At 40.9% G+C, this 20,939-nt stretch overlaps 1 protein-coding gene and 1 long non-coding RNA gene across 3 annotated transcripts; one reads left to right on the top strand and one right to left on the bottom strand.

Moving 5' to 3' along the window:
• Window positions 1–246: 246 nt before the first annotated feature.
• On the bottom strand, window positions 247–9,680 carry LOC113013128 (uncharacterized). 2 transcript variants are annotated; one of them, XR_003270791.2, is made up of 2 exons: window positions 9,556–9,680; window positions 247–756 (listed from the first exon to the last, which is right to left on the bottom strand). It is a non-coding gene; the product is annotated as an uncharacterized LOC113013128 (long non-coding RNA). The 2 variants fall into 2 exon arrangements; XR_013904018.1 differs by lacking the exon at window positions 9,556–9,680 and adding an exon at window positions 6,587–7,016.
• calcoco1a (calcium binding and coiled-coil domain 1a) lies at window positions 7,100–18,233 on the top strand. The gene is made up of 15 exons (XM_026153775.2): window positions 7,100–7,414; window positions 8,457–8,617; window positions 8,708–8,810; window positions 11,583–11,785; window positions 11,960–12,172; window positions 12,394–12,542; window positions 12,635–12,704; window positions 12,800–12,955; window positions 13,324–13,578; window positions 14,558–14,683; window positions 14,895–14,990; window positions 15,726–15,813; window positions 15,992–16,239; window positions 16,464–16,555; window positions 18,053–18,233. Exons 2-15 carry the CDS (start codon window positions 8,486–8,488, stop codon window positions 18,078–18,080), a joined length of 1,959 nt encoding a protein of 652 aa, XP_026009560.2. The 5' UTR covers window positions 7,100–7,414; window positions 8,457–8,485; the 3' UTR covers window positions 18,081–18,233.
• The last annotated feature ends 2,706 nt before the right edge of the window (window positions 18,234–20,939 follow it).

Genomic DNA, 20,939 nt, shown 5'->3' with positions numbered 1-20,939 from the left:
CAGTCGAGATCTGTGCTAGGCTTCCAGCACTTTATGGCTACTCTGAGACTGAAATTACCTCTGCATAGCACCATGGATTAAATGATGTCTCACTTCTTAGACACAACTAGAACTCTGATCACCTCATTAGCAGCAAACATTTGCTGTCATCCTCCTTCAAGGAAATAATAAACACTTGAGCACAAATAGAAACTCTTCTTGAGTCCAACGATATGCTTATTCATACACAGACAATTTGCCCACAGATACAGGCCTATAATCATGCCATTTATTGTTTTAACAGGAGGCAAAATTGACAGTATTGCAAAATATTAACAATAACAAACACAGACACTCTGTAACATGTTAATCCTCTCAACCTTTATATAAAGATACAGAATGTCTGCATCAAAATACCTGGTGTCTAAAATCCCATTCCTTGGGTCAGGTTGCAACAGGATTAAGTTAGGTTAACTTTGAACAGTAGGAGAACAAACCCTTGTTGAGTACTTGTGTGAATGCATTTGCACATGCAGACGGATTGTAAGTGTCTTAAGTGTACTGGGGGCTGGGGGGAGGAGAGGTGGCTGCTGGACTTACTGGGCTGCAGTGGACGTGTGGCCGCTGCAAGTTCTCCACCCTCTCTGGATTTACAGCCAGTAAGGGCTCCCAGTTAGCCTTCTCCTCTCCTCACTGATGAGCCTGGCAGATCCCAGACAGACGCCCCAGGGGACTGGACGGTGACAAGCAATGGGGGAGGGAAGCACACGGGGCGATCTGGAGGGAAGGATAGAGAAAGAAAGGAAGAGAGAGAGAAACCCAGTTTGATGAGATCAGTGATTCATAGACACCCAGGAGGACATACCGTGGAATGGGGTAATACCACACATGTTTTAACTGGGCTGGCCCATAATTCATTAGGGTTACCAAGGCTACAAGGAGCACCTTAGGAGATGGGCCTCAGAAATAATCTCTGCATGTTGCTGGATGCAGCCCATATAGAGTGAAGATTAACATTCACAGCTCACCATTACTGGAGAGGACCAATCGTGATGCTTTCTGCATATTTCCACATCAAGTCACAGGTTACTCTGCAGCTAAGGGTGTCAGTGGAATTTTTATGACATGAAATATGTAACTGGAAAAAGCACAGTTTTAGGGAGCTTAAATTCCGCCATCTTCCCATGCTATAATTCCAGCATGCCCTAACCTCTTCCAGAAAAAAGAAATATGCAAGTTTGCAAATACCAGCACAGCGCTCAAAACAAGGGAACACTTGGTTAACCTTTGATTTTAGTGTCATTTTGAGTATGTCTGTAAAGATTTTCACCATGAATATTTCATTCAGATGTCCAACTTAATTTTGGACACCTTATTTTATGAGCAGTACAATAATAACTGAACACTAGGAGCAACAAGCTGGACCAGCAAAACGAAAACAATAACCTCACACACTACAATCTCTGTTGATTAAGGTCTTCTAAGAAAGCTGCCACTTTTATATAGACCCTATGCAGCCTATGTCTTAATCATCACATTTCATCTAAAATACAAAATTATTTGCTTGGATCTCAGCACAGCACAGAATACTGCAAACAATATAAAACAATATGCTCTAAAAAATTAAATTGCACCTCCAAAGAATTTACAGGATTTGCTTAACACATTACTATCATTTTTTAAACTACTCAATAATTGTTGTCTTTTATTGTGCTTTTCTCTGCTGTATCCATTGTATTCTTGCTTAAAAAAAAATCCTCAGTCTCGAACTATTTACACAAAGGTTATTTAGATATGTATAGATAAATAAACATTTGTAACACATTATAGTGAATCTGTATATGTACCAAAAGTAAACATTACAATTTCTCACCTATCAGTGCAAGACACTGATCTCTGCCAGTAGCCACTAAAACCATAGTTTTTAATGTAGCTCAAAACAGTCTTGAGTCCTCACTGAAAAGTTTAAATGCTTTAATTACTCCCAATAATTGCTATCACTCCCTCTATTTTGAGTTTTAGAAGGTTTCAGTGAACAGGTGAGGTTGGATTGTGACCAATTATGTTTAAATTCAAGCCATTTCTGTATTTAAATTATTCTGGTTCCTCATTTCCAGGGGATGGTGGTCCTGAACAAGTCATTGTGCTTTTACTCAGCACCTGGGAGGTTCTTCGTGACTGTATTGCATTGTGGTTTATGATAACCCGATTTCTTAACATGGCCCAAGCCTATTGACATCATACTATAAATTCTGCACTAATATTAAGACAAATGCTGGACTACCAGGTAAAAGAACTATGACCTCAGCGCAGTAAGAACTATTTATCATTTTAAAAAAAATTTATTAGAGGCCTATTAATCACATAATGCAAAACATTGGTCTCTTCTAAAAGGCCACAAACTGTGTTATTCATTGAAAAATGGTCTCTTTCTGATTAAGCAATCATAATGCAAGCCCTGGATGCCCAGATTTCATAAATCACTTCAAACATATGTGGCATTTAATTAGACCCCATTAGCAATGAGCAACAGTATGTGTATGACGTGCATGTCGGGAGGCACATGCATATGTCTCTTCTCACATTTTCCATGGTCTGCTCTTTAGGATGTTCCTCATTAGTGTGAATATTAATGCAACCAGAAAGGGGGGAAGAGGCAAAGAAAAATGTAAAAGGAATTTGGAAGAGCTTTTTAAAGGGGCCATTTCATCAGAATCGTTATTTTTTTGCGGTTCTCTGAAGGCTCGTAACTGGCGATCTATGAAGAGAGACGTGCCGCAGTGGGGCTTAATTTAAAACCAGAAAGGTCACTGCACCAGGAAAGGTCCTCAGCTCAGCCAAAAATATAAAATGAAGAGGAGAAAAAGAAAGCAGTGGGGGAGGAAGAGTGGGCCAAGAAAAAGAGCAAAATGAAAGGAGATTAGAGAATGGCAACAGGGAAGGGGGGAACCCAAGCAGGAGGAAACACGTTCAAATAATTTGGAATGAGTGTTATGGAAGGAAGGACAAAAACTCTAAAGTACTGAGGAAGGAGAAAACAGAGAGGATAATGGACTGAGTTGCAATTGAACTGGAACAAGTTTTTGTTTACTTTAATGGTGTTTTTGCAAGTGATTTGTTATAATTGTGCACAATTTGAGGGAAAAGTACTGCATCAACACAGAGTGAAGCACTGCCAATCTGTCCAACAATCTGTGTTGGCAGAAACAGCCCTCCCCAAGCCTTTGCTGAATTAGGCTCTCCATGCTTTGGACTTGACCAGAGTACTAATGGTCAGATGGGAAATTAGCTTTGCCATATGCAACTCAGCAAAAAACAAAAAATAGATGCAACTCTGAAAACTGTGTCTCCAGTTCAGTCTGTCTACGTGAGATGTTGTGTCTTGTTAACAATAATAAACCACTAAAGTGTCCCTCCCCCCAACACACAGGGCATTCCACAAACTAAGATTCTGGTCTTCAATCACTTCTTTATCTATCAGCTCACTTTAATTGTCCACTGGGTTTTTGACTGCACCACATTACATAAAAGCACAGTGGGGCCTCATGGCAGTAGCACGACAGCCTATGATGTAAAGCCTCGCGGTTTGCACAGATAAGACGAGTTCAATTTTAATGTTGCTAGCACACCGAGACGCACCAGGCTCACTTGTAAAACAGAATGCCCCCTTCGCTTGTAAACGCAGCAGCCCAAGAGGAGGAAAGAGATGGGGGTTGGGAACGCTGAGGTGGGGCTGAATTAAAACGACGAGAGGTATTCCACTTGTCCAACTCCAGCAATCCATCCAATGGATCAATTTTTTTTCTCTCTCAAATTCCCAATCCACTCACCATCTCTTTTAAAAACTAATACCCAATTCCAATCACAGCTGCAGTAAAGCATATCTTGTAAAAGGTCATAGTGTGACCTCCGAGTTCTCTAAATTGGATGCTGGTTGTCCCACTTTTCTTTGAAATACCGCACAGCCTAATATAAAAGTGCCCTGTGCACATTCACATTACCAGTGGGACCTGCATCCAGCACATCAGTAGGTGTTCACATTGATGTGAAGTGTCACAGCACAGAGAATTTTACAAGATATTGGATGTTTTTGTTGAGGGAAACGCGAACCAGAACCTAAACATAAACTACAACATGGGGGCCCAGGAATTACTCTGGGATAGGTGTATCTGTGTGTGCATGTGTGCTTGCCATAGGCAACATACCGGCATATAGTGGAGCATCTCTCAGCAGCCAGCCAAGGGAACTGATCAGATGGACGATCAAACACTAATCATTCCCTCACGGCCCATACCGAGTAAAGCTGTCATTAATTTTGCGGAATTACATCAAATCTGAGACATTCTTTATGTGGCCCACGGCCTGCAGACAGTTATACGACAGGGACTGCTGCGCTAAGCAGATGGGGCAGCTTGGCCGTGCATACTAAATACCACCGTCCCCCATTTCTCTATCTCCACCCTCCCAACACTCTACCCTCCTTCTAGGCACTCTGCTTCTGCTCTTCTTTCTTTGTTTTCTACCTTGTAATGCCTTTCTTTGACTATATCTTAAAACAAGACAACATTACTTCAAAACACAGTAACTACCATTATTAAAGTCAAAACTGCCCGTATAGTTTTAAGTAATACCCAGCCAGAAAAAAAAATGCCGCCAACTTATATTCTCAGTTTTATTTCCACGCAAGACACGCTACCCATTAACTTAGTATGATGAGAAAATAAATTGTTTACTGACATAAATCTTTAATGTTTGTCTCTTGGATCTTGACAACTCTAACAATTTGCTTGGCTATACACAACAGAAGGTCATAATCCCATTTGAGGTTTCCTTGGCAACTGATTACTGCTGAAGGCTAGTTGCAATTTATGACTAGTGACACATACCTGCCATTCCCTTTGAATGAGACATGTGGTAAGCTATATTCAGACAAACCACCTCAGGTAATAAAACTGCAGTAGCACTCAGGGGCTATACCATTTTCTAGCATTGAGAGAAATTCCAAGCCAAGCTGCTAGAAATCAGCAGATGACAGGGATTAAATTTGTGTGGAGTACTTCCACAACAGATAAATAAACAACATGTTGAATGTTTTGTGCCAGAACACTATTTTTTCCCCCAACCTAACGCCTCAAAGTGTGAATGTTAGCCATCTCCTCCCAAAAAACAAAAAAGAGCTGTAAATTCACACGGTCAGCATAACTGCATGTGTGCGCAAGTTTGCAGGGTAGAGGTGGGATGTTATGATAGGCAGAGGAGCCATAACAGCAGGCAGCCAGGTCAAGATCAAGCAGTTTCATGGACAATCCACTTTAAGTCTAGCCTCTGTTATGGTGAAGCCTTCACACTCCTACTGCACAACTGTCTTCTAACTTTACACAACAATGACGCTTCAAAGTCAAGGCTATGGGAAATCAGACACAACACTAAAATAAAATAAAATAAAATAAAATAGGGTGGCACAAAACCAGCAGAAATAAGCATATAGAATTAATTCATAAACAATACTTATGCTAGTATTTTTGGTATATCTGATTTTTCTGTGTTCCAGGGAACCCGTAAGACAACCATACTGAATTATGTTGAAGAATTCAACAGAAGAAATCTTTTTCTTTAATAATACCTAAAGCTAAACACACATGTAAACAGTGGCTACTGAATAAGCCAGTCATCACAGTAGAACCTATTTAATTATCCCACTGTGAGAGCGAGCCACTATTTCCATCACCACTTTGCTCACACAGGCTCAGCACACTATTAATCCACTTAAACACAATTTATAGGGTCTCAGCATTGACTGTCCGTCGGCATAAAATTACATGAAGCATCCTTATAGTGTCGTCAACAGACTAAATTAGCCAAACTGGACTTACTAATTGAGGAGGAGTAAAGTATTGTGTGACTGGAGTGTCTCATCAATGAGCAGAGATAAATAGGCTGGCTATGGGCAATGAGCTAACATCAATAACTATAATAATACAGGCTGAGCATTATTTAACTTGTGGTTGTGGAGGACTAATAACCTTTAATAGAGAATGCTAACTTTTAATTTCCATTTCTGTTAAATAGGTTTTTGTTATTGATGGCTTTTTGCAGTTAAAGACTTATTTGCCATTTTAATTCTTATTTAAATTTAAATCATTTAATATAATCAGTTCAACTAAAACCAGTATTTTAATGTTTTTTTTTTAATTAAAAATCTCAGAATAACACATTGTGAACCCAGATAGACAATACTACTACTGTAGCCTTGAGACCTATCTGCACAGCCATATTTGCATTTCTCTTCTGATATATCTGCAAAATCAAAACTATGAATTAAGGCAAAGCTAGAGATGGTGAACCCAGGCTGTTTTTAAAATTTACAGCATAGAGAGACAGTGTACCCCCCCCCCCCCCCCTTTTATCTTGTATCTAATAGTGAAAGGACAAAAAGGCTGTGATATATTTTCATTGTGGGCTTAAAAGACCGCACTGTGTGTTTAGACTTGCATGTGTAATTTTGGTTTTCAAGATGGTATACTGCCATCTGCTGCCCGGCACTGTAACCTCGTCATGCGCTCTATTTGTCCTCATGTTTGAAGACGTTGTGGGATATCAAGCTTACCCTAAAGAAACTGCCAAATTGGGGCGCTTCCAAAATGCAGGATCACTGGATTATTTTGGAAAAAATTTTGGCTAAAATCCGAATTCCCCTCCATCAAATCTGGAACGTGGGCTGACGTCAGAGGATCTGCTGTGGTTCCTGATTTTCCTCATCAAAGTATAGATAATACATGAAGTGGAAAAGGCTCCCGTGGGACACTGATTTAAACTAAAATAAATAGGCAAAAACTATACAACCTGCAATACTTTACCATCAAATTAAATAACCGTCATAGTGCGAAGTCTACCTGCATGGAAAATAATGCGCAGATTTGTTTACAGCGCAATGTAGCAAATATTTATGAACTCGAACAATCACTGCAAATAAAAACATCCGTTTTCATTATTACATCCGCTAAGAGTGTCTTCCTCTCATCGCAAATAACACACACTCTTTCCATTGGTGAACGAGCAGGACAGCCGCGGTTTGGCAGATATCCGATGCGAAAAACAACGGCGGCCGATGAGACGCGTCAGATTACATTCAGCGGATCTGTTAGTCTACTGTGAGCCTGGGGGTTGTAGTTTAAAAAGGAGTATCTCGGCATAGTTTCAGCTACATCGTGAACAACAGCTCCCATAATTCCACGGTGCAGAAGAAGCTGTGGTGCTTGTGTTTTGCTTTGGCTTTTTTGTTGTTATTTCGCGTTGTTGGTCCAGCTGAGCTCCGTGAGGAAAGCGAGTCTGCATCGGCCGTGTTCTTTCGTGGGTTTCTTGAGGACTGTCAGTCCGGTACCTCGCACGTAGAGGGCTCCTTTGGACCGTCTGCAGAGGGCTGAGGACCGTAAAGGTAACAAAGACATCAGAAACGGGTCGAGATAATGTGCGCAGATCTCTTTTGGTAGTTAACAAAGCCCTGCATTGTCTCTTATTATTTGCATTTCCATCAAATTAACAAATATGACTAACGTGCACGGATTCAGGTCTGTCCGCAGTGCCTGTGTTTGTTTGTTTGTCAGCTTAAAGCTTTCATCGACGGGCATAACACTGTTTTCTTGACATGTGCTACTGTTGGGCCTTAAGCCTCGTGCCATGTAAAACGAGTCCACGGAAAGCTATTTTGATTACTGGTGTATTGTTTTACGCACTGTCTGTATTTTATCTTGTCCGAACGGATGTTTGTTTGCAAAACAAAAATAGAAAACTTGTATCATCTGTGATTATTGACTCTACCACAGGGAATAAATGTAAAGTACAGAAAGTTAATCCAAGTTTAAAGAACATGCTCGCTGTAAATCCTCATTGGGTTTAAAGTGCGCTTGCTTTATTTTTGTTCCTTTTGAAAATCTCATCATGCTTGTCTCTGCTGCTCTATTAAAATGTATATTTACCATGTGTTTCACCCTGTTTGTGTAACAGTGTACCATCACATCATAAATGTTGCCTATACCATAGTTATTACACCACACACAAAAATAGTGCTTTCGGTAGGCAAGCAGTGTGGTTAACTGCAGGGACACCACAAATTCGTGGCAAGTAACCTCGAGTGGAATCTGAGCCCATATCCTGCATGCTTACACGTGATGCTGTATAATAGCAAATGATTTTGAAGATGACTGAAATAGCCCCTGGTGACAACCTGTGTAACGTGTCATGTTGCCTTAAGACCATGCTGTCACTGAGGATTAGTTGTGCATCGGTGCTGTTTCCTTAAGTGTGCACTCAGTCTAGATCTTACACTGAACAAAAATACTTACACACTTGGGGCCTCTTGTTTGTTCAGCAGGGACCACCTCTTACCTATATTCCAGAAATAGCTGTGTAATGTAACTGTGCATGTTGGTTTCTAGGTTGATTTGGGGTTTGTTTGTTTTTTACCTTCTTTCTTGTAGGTGCAATAGAGCATTTGTTTTGTGTTGCCATGGACAAGGACTGGCAGGTGGAGTTTAGAAACGTGGGCTGCAGCTACTTTCCTGAGAGCAGAGTCGACTGCCACTACACGCTGAGCTCACGGCACATATGGGCCAGTAATGATTGGATAGGGCTCTTCAAGGTATTGCTGTTCTGACGAATTTCTGGAAAAGCAACTAAATAAATAATATCCAACTGGATGTTAACACTGTGCACACATTTTCTTCTTCAGGAGGGATGGACATCAGTAAAGGAATACCACACCTTTGTATGGGCGCTAGCCCCGGCTGACTACCAAGAGGGCACAGATGTCAACTGCTGTGTTCAGTTTCAGGGTATTCATACCTTTGTTTTCTAACTGGGTTTACCTCCCATAGTCACACAGGATCTGTACTAGATCAGCGCATAAAACCTTCAGCAGGAGATTGATGCCTCTGTAAAATGAATTGCTCTGTTGTTTACAAAAAGCTAGCAAATCACATGCTGAGTGGAAGAAAATGTTTATTCCTATCTTAAAATAATTCTTCAGCAGAAAAAAGGGGAAAAAATCCTTTGCACAAGAGAAATATCTAACTTGGTTTCTAACAGAGACACTCTCTGTCATGGTTTGAATTCATTTCTTTAGTAAGACAATGGCCCAAAGGCTGCTCTGCTGACTGCTGCTGCTCACTGGAGAATACAGTGTTCACTTTGTCCTGTGTGTCAGGGGCAGCTGATAAGCCTGATTGAGGGTGAGGGGCACGTGTGCAGCAGGTGTGACCCCTGGTAAAGTGATTTATCGCTAACTTAAACATACTGTCAATGTCATTCTTCAGTACAGAGAAAGGAAACTAAAGAAAGTACAGATGGTTCCTTATCAGCAGCAATGCTGTGATTTAAAAAGAAGGTCGCCTCTTCTGTGACCTTAGCCGGTGCTCGAAGTTGAAATACAGCTCATAAACTTTACCGTGTGTCATTCCCTCTGTCTGTTTTCTATCTTGGCCCTTTGCTGTAGCCGTATTGTGAAACAGTAATTCTAAGTAAATCACTCCAAACATGAAGCTATGGTCTGTGTGAGATAATGATATTAGATCAACTTACTTTATAGGCTGGAAGGAGTCACAGAATAAGGCTGACTGCTTTGTGGTTAGTGTGGGAGGCAGGAGGTGTATCATCATCAGTTCCAGTATGCTTGGTTAAAGGTGCATGAAAAGGAAGCAGATTCAGGTGATAGTGAAAGTCTTAACGTTATGCAAGTAGCACAGCTGGTCTGAAAAGCAGTTATTTTGCTCTCAAAATTTGTAAGCCTTCAACTTTATGAGCGACAGTCTTATGCGAAACAGTGATTGCTGATGTGTTTTTATGACTAATAGCTTTGCTTATATTGGTAGATAGGCTGTAGTCAACAAGATTTATGAAGTGGTTAGGTACAAAATAAAGAAATGACCTGTTCTGCAAGTGTCTTTTAACTCAGCATTATCATACCCACTTTGTGCTCTACATTTTAATCAATCCAGTCCTGTTGGGCCACTTAAAATATCTTTATAGAACTGTTATGTTATATTTGTTGCAATTTCTCCTGCCCTCTTGGCCAGCTCTCTTTTGGAGAAGACGTTTTTACTGTCAACGATAGTTTTTACATCGATTCATAAAGGATATATAAAAGTCACTTTGCCAAAAACTGATTGTAGCTTCTACTTTGTGACGGGAATTTTCTTTCTGGCACATAATGACTCGATATCCTTCATGAGAGATACGTTTGACAGATTATAGGCCAGCTAGTCATTTACAGCGGTTTAAATAGCAGGAAAACATTTTTTGGCAGGACAGCTGAAAGCATGGACCGCGTCATTAACAGGATGTTTGTTGAATTGATACTAGATTAATTTCTGTGGTTTCAACAGGACATAGCAGCATAGCACAAACAGTCGAGGCGACTGAAAAGCTATTTTATAATGTGATAAACAAACACGTGTTGTTTAATGAGCGTTTAGCTTGCTGGAGCCAGTGTTGCCAACTCCTCAGTAAGGAAAATCGCTATTGGCTGTCCTAAAAGTCGCTAGAAGTCGCTAAATGACGTCAACGCCTAATTTGCATAATTGGTCATGCTAATCTAATTGTAACCTATGTTGTTGGAGAGAGAAATAACATCGTGGAAGAGACATAAAGTCAGTAAAAAAAAGTCTTAAATGCATTTAGAGGAAAAAAAGCACCAAACTGCCCGAGAGTCACTTAAAACACCTGTTTAAGACTTTGGCCAGCTTAGCTAACCAGAGACGCTCTGCTATTTCAGGTACTCTGCGGTTTTTCACAAATGATACAACGAGAATGAATAGACGCTTACAGACCTCACAGCCCATGGGACACAAGTTACATAAAAGACATCATCGTTTTGTCGCTCACCTGCCGTGAATGGCCGCACTGCTGCCACTAGTGGCCAGAAGCTGTATTGCAACATGTGAATCTGGTGTTACTGAATTAAAGTATTATCAGACAGTTTCTAAGACTAAATGAGAAGATAGCTTTATTTAATAAATGTTTTAGTTTAGCAGTGGGCTTAATCCAAGTTTGCAAAGCTAGGCCATTTTAGACTGCAGTAAGACAGATGACGAATTAAAGGCCATTAAGTTTACAGCGAGTAGTTTTTACTTGAATTTGTCACCCGTGTATTTTTAGTTGTCACAGCAGGGGAGGAGCAGGTCAAAGTAATGTCTTCCTAGTTCCATTAAGTTTCCTATTTCATGGCAATAAAACAGAATGTGCAAAAGGGGGACCTCCCCTAAGTGGAATACAGCCATTATTCATACACTTTCCCTACTTTGACAAGTCAAAATGTTTGCTGTAAAAAGGGTCTGTGAAATGGATTTTTGATGGCAAACACATCATCTTAACCAGCAATATAATACAAATAAATGTATTAGACTCATAGTTCATATTTACCAGAACATTAATTTAAATTGTGATTAGATGTTCCAAAATTATAGGTATGTAATTTAGACTGACTAAAAGTATAATGGGAAGTAGGGTCTAAATTAAAGCATGGCTACTTTGAAAAACAATTATTCTTCTCTGCAGATTGTAATATAACCTTTTGCTTTTTTTGCTTTTTTTTTAAATCACTATTTTAGCTTCCTACCTACCCAAGCCCAGCTCCCAGGAGTATGAGTTCGTATATATTGATGCTAAAGGGAAGGTGTGCTCTCGCAGCTCTAAATTCACTTTTTGTGCACCAAAGCCACTTGAGGATCTGGTGACTCTTGAGGAAGACTCCCATGGAGAGGAGGCAGGCACAGATATGCTGCTGGTAGTCCCCAGGGCTGAGCTGCTGCAGGTGAGTGGATAAGATACTGCATGGGAGAGTGTGTGTTTTCAGTTTTGCAAAATTAACGAGTGCTTATAAAACACATCTGCTGGGGGGGGGGGATCAATACTCTTGTTTACTGCAGTTACACAAAGACGGGCACACAGTCATGCTGCTTGCTTCCTCTGTTCTCTGTCTTGTTAGAATCGACTGCAGGAATGTCTGCGAGAGCGCGCTGAGCTTTTGCAGGTGCAGGAGGCGGTTAAAGAGCAAAGGGAGAAAGAGAATGAGGAGTACAAGCGAGCGAGAGAGGCCTGGGACAGAAGACGCAAAGAGCTGGAGGGTGATATCGCCAGGCTTCAGAAAGAGCTGAACCAAACTCTAGAGAAGCTTGATGAGCTGCAGAAGAAGCAGAAGGTGATGTATGAAGCTTATGCAAATGGTGGGCACAGTCATTTGATTAGAACCGATGTGCCTGCTTCCATTTCCCTACAGCAGTGCCCTCATTCTCAGATAAAGCATTTCTGCTTAAATAATGTCCCTGTGTGTTAAGTGTAAAAATGTAAGCAGGAGACATTTAAGAAATTGCCCGAGTTCTTATATTAACACAAAAATTAAACACGCCTCTGGTCTGTTAGGAGGAAAAGGCATTAGGAGAATCACTAGCCCAGGAGAAAACTGCTTTAATGGATGCCAGGGAGGCAAGCAAAGCGCGAATCCGAGAGCTAGAGGACGACATCAAAACCCTGGCACAGAGAGCTGTGGAAAAAGAGACCGAGTTAGAGAGGTTTGACATGGTTTTCTCATTTGTCCTTCTTTTACTTTTATGTGGGTCCTGTGAATAGTTTTGATTGTCTATAACAAAATCTGTATGTGCAGAATTAAGGAAAGAGCCAGGAGGGCAGGAGCTCTGAGAAAAGAAGAGGAGAGTGAGAGAAGAAGCCTGCAGGTGCACAGTTCAAAACATACTGTGTAACATAGTAAAACATGGTCCTCCCCCCCCCCAACATCTCAGTTTTCCCACCTCTTGCCTTTTTTCCTTAGACTAAGCTGGAACAAACAGAAAGCGAGCTCAAAATCCTGTCAAAGGAGTTCCAGGGCCTGAGGAACTCCCTCGCCCAAAGAGACACCAGTGTCCTGCAGCTTCAAAACACCATCACCACCCTCACCCAGAAACTCACCACAGCCCACAGGAAAGAGGTCAAACCAAAGGACTTATTAATGAATGTTTTAGTGGTTGAAACTCGACCAGGATGCTCACTCAGAGGATGTAAAAATAGGATTTTTGTTTGTTTGTTTGTTTTCAACTCGACTCTTGTGAAATGTGTTACAAGTATTTGGACATAAAATCAGAATTGATTTTTGGGGGGAAAGTGATCACCGCTACTTTATTTGGAACATGTTTTTTTGTATTTTAACTCAGCAATTATGTTTTAAAAGAATTACAAACAAACAACAATGACCAGTTCAAATCCACTCTTAGATATTTTTGGGTCTGGCAATATACAGAAAATCACCTGAAGTATGAGATGAGTAACCAACATGGTTTCTTGGTCCTTTATGCACAGGCGGAAAATGAGGCATCTCTGAAAGAAATGCGTAGCCTGCGTGAGCGGCTGCACATGAGCGAACGAGCTGCTGAGGGCTTGAAGAGTGACCTCAGCTCTATGGTTGCCCAGAGGGATCAGGGGCAAGCTGAACTGCATCAGGCTCGCCTTCAGGCTGCTCAGCTCACCCTTCAGCTTGCAGATTCCAGTCTGGCCCTGAGGGAGGGAAGAGCCCACTGGGCCCAGGAGAGGCAGAACATGCAGCGCTCGGCTGAGGTACTGCATCGCTGTAGAGCATGAAATCTGGAAAATGTAGAATGTCACTAATGAATGCCACGAGGTTTCAAAGTGAAATATTCCCATGGCATCAATAACAATTGTATGCAGCATAATAAAAGAAGAAAAAACGATCAGTTTTTAAATGCTTAAAGAGAAATGAGAAAAGGGAGATTTATATCAATATTAGCAGGTGCGACATTATGTTGATATGAAGGTGCAAGGGAGAGGGTAGCAATATATTGCTATTATACATCTGAACAGTTTGTTATATTTTTGATAAAAATGGTTTAAGTATGTCACACCCAGTAGACCTGATTTTATTTTTACAAGTCTTTGTTTTGATTCAAAGTTGTTGCAGGGTTTTGTATTTGTAATATTTGGTATATGTAACATTCGACATATGAAGTGGATATTAATAATAATGAGAAAAAGAACAAAATGTTCTATAGTTCTCAAAATGGGCCTATATGGCTGGTTCTACTAAAAGTACTGGGTCACACCTCTGACTCTTTGAATTCAGGTGTGTTCAATCCTATTGCCTGATGTGTATTACATGAAGTACCTATTCTGAAGAGCTTAAATTGAGCGTGGTACTGTAATATGATGCCACCATTGCAATGAGTCAGTTTGGGAAATTTCTTCCTCAATCAACTGTAAGTGGTATTATTGGAAAGTGGAAGCATTTAGGAACTACAGCAACTCAGCCATGAAGCGGCAGAGCATGTAAAGCTACAGAGAGCAGGGGCCCCAACGCTATTCTGACCCAGTAACTCCAGAGTTTCAAACTCCCTTAATATCAGCATGGAAACTGCACCAGGAGCTTCATGGCTGAGCAGCTTCTGTAGGTGTAATGTGTAGGTGGTATGACATCGAGTCAATATTTGAGTCCATAACCTAAAGATCGAATGGCAGAGGCAAATAAATTATATATGAAGTAAATACAGTAAGTAGTAGTGTCTGTGTGTCACCCTCATAGAAAGACCATGAGCGTTTGGAGAAACTCAGCCAAGAGATGCAGGCGATGGAGGAGAGGCTGCAAGAGGAAAGGATGGAGAGAGTGAAGCTAGAGGTTGAGCTTGGAAGAGAAAAAGATTGCAACCGGGTGAGAGAAGCTGCTTCATATACATTATAGCCTACTCTGTATCTGTGTGAACAAATAGTTTTGTTTGAACTGGCAAAAACAAGGTCAAACTCAGAATGAGCATCATTTAGATGTTGGCTGTTTACTTCTAGAACATCACACAAAAGTCAAAGTGTCTTTCGAGTGGGTCTAATATACCTCACCCTGCTGTTTTGTGATATCTGGCTTGTAGGTTCAGCTGAGTGAAACCCGTAGGGAGCTTCAGGAGCTGAAGGCCTGCCTGAGGGTTGCCCACAAAGAGAAGGAGCAGCTGCTTGCAGAGAAACAGGTTAGAAACCTTGTCTGCCACGGTGCATGATTTGAATCAGTACTGACAGAAACTAGTTTTAAAAAGCAGCGAACGATAAACTCTGGGTGGGTAGTGTACTTATTTAACACTGTGCGTGTGTGGTGTCACAGACTTTGTGCCATTATCAGTTGCTGAGGTCTCATGGTTTAGTTTTTAAATGTAAATCTAGTTTAGTGTGTGACTATAAAGCCTGGGCACACCCCTGCAATTTTTTCTAAAATCTTTGTATTAATAATGAACACACATCCTTACTGATATAACAACAGTAATACTCTTATTGTGAATGACCCTGCTGTTGGGAATCATCTCCCTGTGGTTGTCCTCTTGTTATTGTGCAATATAATTTGTTTACAGTGCAATATAAATCGGTGGATTTCAGGGCAGTCGGTGCTGTTGTTGTTAAAGTGCCTGCAGAGTTTTGTTGGCTAACTACCATAACATTTTCACTCTGAAGGCAGAAGTAAATATTCAGTTCTTTTTCTAAATTACTGTCCAGCCTAATTATAACTCCAGCCATATCTAAGTACAACAGCCAATGTGCGGCACATGAGAAACCAAGGAAGGACTTAAATGTTCATTGTACTGTGGTAACATTTATATAATGGCAAATGTTTCCGTTGTGTTTTCACAGTGCAATAATGTTACGTAGTGCTGGTTTGAAGAGGTCTGACATTTTGAGGGTTATAAGGGTGATGACTGCATTTTTCACCACAGGAGTTGATGGAGTACATCTGTCAGCTGGAACAGAAGATGGGAACAGTTGCAAGCGCCAAGTGGAACTCGGCCCCAGTTGCCTCTACAGGTGAATTGAGCTACACATCAATCTACTGTATGCCCTGCAGATGTGAACAATAAAAGTGTTAACTATCATTCAAGAGCCACACTAAATATTGTTCAGATTGGCCCGTGTTGTGGACGACAAGAGCAGCGCTCTGAGGAAAAGTGACCGCTATTTCTTAACTAATGTTTCTGTCTGGCAGGTCGTCCTGACAGTGTGTCATCTGACTCGGAGGATGAGAACCCAGAGGCTTTGCAGATCCTCCACCCCCCGACCCCCCTGGCACACTACAGCCTATGTGAGCAGGGGCAGCCTGACTCGTTGCTCCTTGCCACCCCTCCTCTCTCCCCCAGGGAGGTAAGCAGGAGGGAAGTGGTCATCAACCAGCCGGCACCGCTCTCCCTTCCACACCAGGCCACCGCTGACACTCTGGCACACAGCTCTGATTCGGTGAGACGTGCACCATAATTATATGTGATATTGAAACTGAGCTATGCCTTCATGCTGATAGCCATGCACACCAGTTAAACACGGGCAGTGGGTCGTTTGATATAGACATTATCTCCTAGTACCAATTAGGCTGCTAGTGTGCAAGTTATTGGATGGTAATAGCTGCTGGATAGATATGTGTTAAGTGTCATCCTGTGCGTGTGTGTGTGTTTTACTGTATTAAGGAGGAGGAATGCGATCCACGTGAGTGTAGAAGGAACAGCTCTGGGGAGGAAACGGCTCTTTTGTTGCCTGACCCCATGGATACTTTTCTCAGGTACAGCTTTCCACTACAAACGCGTACCCTTATATGTTTATACATGTAACACTTACTCTTTATACCCATTACTGTGAAGTGTTAACGGAGTAATACTCTTTTTCTTTTCTTTTTTTTAACCAGTATTAAAGTATAAACTTTATGTATTTACAGAAAATTAGGTTAAAATGTTAAAAGCCAAAGTTATCCCTTTGATTTTGATCAGCGTTAGGATGGGGTACGATAGTACAGATCATAGAATACATTGCATTGTTAAAAAGTCTTTTTTACCAGTGAAAGAGAGACAAAGTGTACAATATCTAAAGAAGCAAAGATTTGTGATCATTTTTCTTCTTCTTTTAAACACTGAAAAGACCTTAATTCACAAACAATACCTCCATATTAACATGCACCATGCTATTTTCAGATTATTGCATTAGTAGTAACAATCTATTAATATCATATCTAATAATATATCCGTGATGAGGGCCATGCTACGGCAGACATAGTACTTATATTTTGCTAATATGTGTAGTACGGGACAGTTTTTACTCAAGCATATTTGTTCTTCAACCCCTTCCTTTTACTATTACAAGGAAGTATTTAATGTCGCAGATGATATAACAGTTTCATAAACTGCTAGTGTTATAGCCTCTAAAAGTCAGAAATAACTTCTTGTCGGCACTCAAAATACACTGAAGGATATTCTCAATAAAGGGTGTAGGATTGCTAAACACGTGAGGGATTGCAACAAATTGTGCACAGGTGAAGATTTAAGGTTCAAAAAAGATTTGCGTTGCTGACTGCATATGGAAATGAAAATTTCTCTGAGGCAAAACAAGCCACCAGATATCACCCCGTCGTGCTGGCTGGTTTTAAACTCTAGCATCGTCTTTATATTTTATGAGCTCATGACTTGATTTGTGTGTACAGTCTTAGTCGGCAAAGTAATTAAAGAACAAAGCCGCTATAAAACTGCAGTGGGGTAAAAAGTATCATATTTCTCCCTGGAACATAGAAAAGTATCTCAAAACTGGGGAGTGAACTAATGTATGTATGCCTGAGTAAATGTACTCCGTTACTTTCCTTCACTGGCTTCTCGCAGAAATGGTTTGATGCGTGCACAATGAATTCAAAGGTATCTAATGCACACAGACATGTGCAACTAGTTATTTATGGTGGCACGGTGAATATGACTCGAAGATGGAAGTTTTGAATACGTGGTCGTAAAAGAAGTTGAGTCAGGGTGAAGCGAGGGAGGCTGTTTGAGACACATTCGGGGCATGGGAGGGGCGAGATGGGAGGACAAGGGGACAGACGAGTTGACAGCAAGCTGTAGCAATGATTTACCTGAGGGGTGTACCGCAGTCACGGGCCAATTTTCAGCATCATTAAGGCTCTCGCTCTCCCACTCACCCACTCCTTTCGTCTCGCCTGCTCTTTCAACCAGAATGTGTGTTTCTTTCCATTTTTAACACACTCACACATCCTTTCTCTCTCCTTTGTTTCTTCCTCCAGTGGTTCAGCTGACACCTCGCTCTGGTAACCAGTGGACACCTACCCACAGCAAGTGATCAAAAAGGGAAAGAGGGACCTTGTTGTTTCCGCATTACTTCCTATAACAAGCACAAATACAGCTTATGCTCTATATACAGACAGAATTTTAATATGCAATTATGTTGTATCTGCCATAAACCTTGTTTTTTTGTCCTTCTAGATTGCTGTGTTTTTACCCTGACTGTTTTTGCCAGCGGTGGCAGGTCAACACAATATTTATGACTGACATAAGAGTGGTGCACAGTTTGAAGCAGCAGGCTTTTAGACGTGGGCTCTGGCATTTGAGAGTTTGCAGGCTGTAGCAGAATGATTTCTGTTGAATCATTGCTATGTCGAGAGCTTTACGATGGATGTTATGTCGTTTTTATGGCATTTGTGATCAGGAGTCATGACAGGCACTGTAATTATGATGTTTTGTGCAGGCCCAGCTCCGCTGGAAATCATAGCAAAACTCTCTTCCAGCATTAAATTCTCCACAGCAGCTTCGAGCACTTTTCATGGCGGCATAAAGTAATGATACAGCATCATGCTAAATTATATTGCAGTAATGTAGGTCTATGACATCATATTTCTCCTCCATTTACTCAGAACTAAGATTTGATTTGAACTTTCTTGTATGCATTAGCAGGTGATTGTTGTCATGCAGATGCAGTTAAGGTGATTTAGGGATGCTGACGCTTAGGACGAGCTTTTGAAATAGAAAGCTTATTCAACAGATTGTGCTTCAGGTCTATTTAAATAGGGACGACATGCAACTTTCTACTTGAGTAACTTCACATAATCGTTATTATGAAATTAATGTTTATTAGCTTTACACTGCAAAGCTGCAATTTTTTTTATTTATTAATGAACCTGGGTTTATTGAAATTCTCTAGCTGCTCATTCGGGATATTTAGCATCAGCCTTTATCACAGCTAGATTGCACAGAAATCATGGTGATGCAGTTCTAAATTTGTGCCTAAAATAATGAAGTAGAGTCATCTTTATAGATCCTGACATCAGAATCATGGTGTTGATACTTTCCCCCAGCCCTGAGGTAATATACTGCCTAATAAAAGAAATGCTGCCTACGTTTTAATCAATATTATATGCATTTTTCATGATTTTCTATTTATAATTAATTTGAGTTATGCTGCAATTAAACTATATTCAGGTTTAGTTTGAAACAGGTGTACAGTTTTCACAGTTTGTGCAATGTGTAACAAAATTTTCCATGCTTGGCTAAGAGAATTTACTAGATACCTTGATGCTTGATTTTATCTGCTGTATTTGCACCCTATTTTTACTAGAGAAGAGTTTTTAGATGAAAAGTTGATATTGATACTCACCAATATGCCATCTGTGTCCTTCATCATTGTTATCATAACCATTACCCACGTGTGTTGTGTTTACTCACGTTTTATCTCTTTTCTATTTTTACTTTATGCTTTCAAATACTTTAATGGGTTGTTTAAAGGTTACGTTGTTGCAAGGTATTGGTGCTAATGGAAGGGAGTGATGCCAACATCGTATGGTAAAGGTAGATGTAAAAAAATACATATGGAAGGAATTGATCCTAATGTTTAAGTTTATAAAATTAGGAGTGAAAGAAGTAAACGTCTTTCCGACGCCTCATTTACCTTGTGTTACACTACATATGTGGATGGTTGAAAGGTTTTAAGGAGCCCCGTGTTCTTTCCCAGAAGATGGCACACTAAACGTATTCTCAGTAGTCCTTGTTTGTAGTTGTAATCTGACTTTATGTCTCAAGGAAGTTATCTTTTTGTTGTTCCACTGAGATCTCCAGTACGAGTGCTCCTCATCAGGACACTGTCTCACACCGCAATAAAACTCCAGTGGTTACGGTTTGTTTTGAACTTCTGTATGTGAAGGTTATCCCACATGTACACTGTGTATTTTCTTACCAGTCATGTAATGGGGTTTGGGTGGGGTTCTGCATAATAAAAACGTTTATGTATCCATTATTGGGTCTAATGTGTCTTTTTCTGGCCAATGATTATAGCAATATTTTGATCCTCACATGACATTTCATTGGTAATTAACTATGCCATTTCTTTTCACACGGCTCTATAGCCTATATTCCCTTTTGGCTCATTGCCTGTTTCATATACATTCCCATTCTGGGTTTTTTCTCTCTCCTCACCTTTGACTCTCCTGCAGTCCCCCCTCAGGGCTGACTTCCTCATCATCTTCATCCTCCTCACTCCACCAGCAGAGTCGTGCTGCTCTGTCTTTTAAGCTCTCGTCGTGCCCCTCTACCACACTCCCTCCATCTTAAGTCTGGGGTGACGATAGCTAATTATAAAATCAATGATGCCGGGCTGCCTAGTTTACAGCCCCCTCTAAAACCTTAACTGGGAAATCACTGTGGGATTGATGACTCCCTCACTCTTTATCTCTTTTAATTAGAAATGTAAAAGATATGAAGACCCAGAGGCCAGAACACATCTCCTAGTTTTTATGACCCCGACGCCTGCCCGCCTGCCCGCCTTCCCAGTGCTTGCTCCTCATTCCCGAATCGCCCCCACCTCTACCTGGCCTTGTTTATTTCCTCTGGCTCCCTTCTGGCACGCCCTCCATTCTCACTCTTGTCACAGATACCTTTACCCGTTTCTTCATCACTTTCTCCATTACCCTTTCAGTGAGATGGCCCGTCTGCCTTCTTGCTCGTACAGGGGAAGGTGTTAAATTTATGGTCTTTGCACATGAAAACGTTTCTCACCTTCTCCTCACCTCTCTCTTTCTCTCCCTCCTTGACTGTGATCCCCAACCCTCGGTGGATTCGCCGCATATGTAACAAATGGCAAACGTGTCCTTTTTGTCTGTTCTGACCCATCCAGGAGGCACA

The sequence above is a fragment of the Astatotilapia calliptera genome, chromosome 20 (genome assembly GCF_964374335.1).
Source record: "Astatotilapia calliptera chromosome 20, fAstCal68.1, whole genome shotgun sequence".
NCBI lineage: Eukaryota > Metazoa > Chordata > Actinopteri > Cichliformes > Cichlidae > Astatotilapia > Astatotilapia calliptera.
Note: the sequence above shows the minus strand (reverse complement) of the source record. Positions and strands in the feature narration are given on the sequence as shown.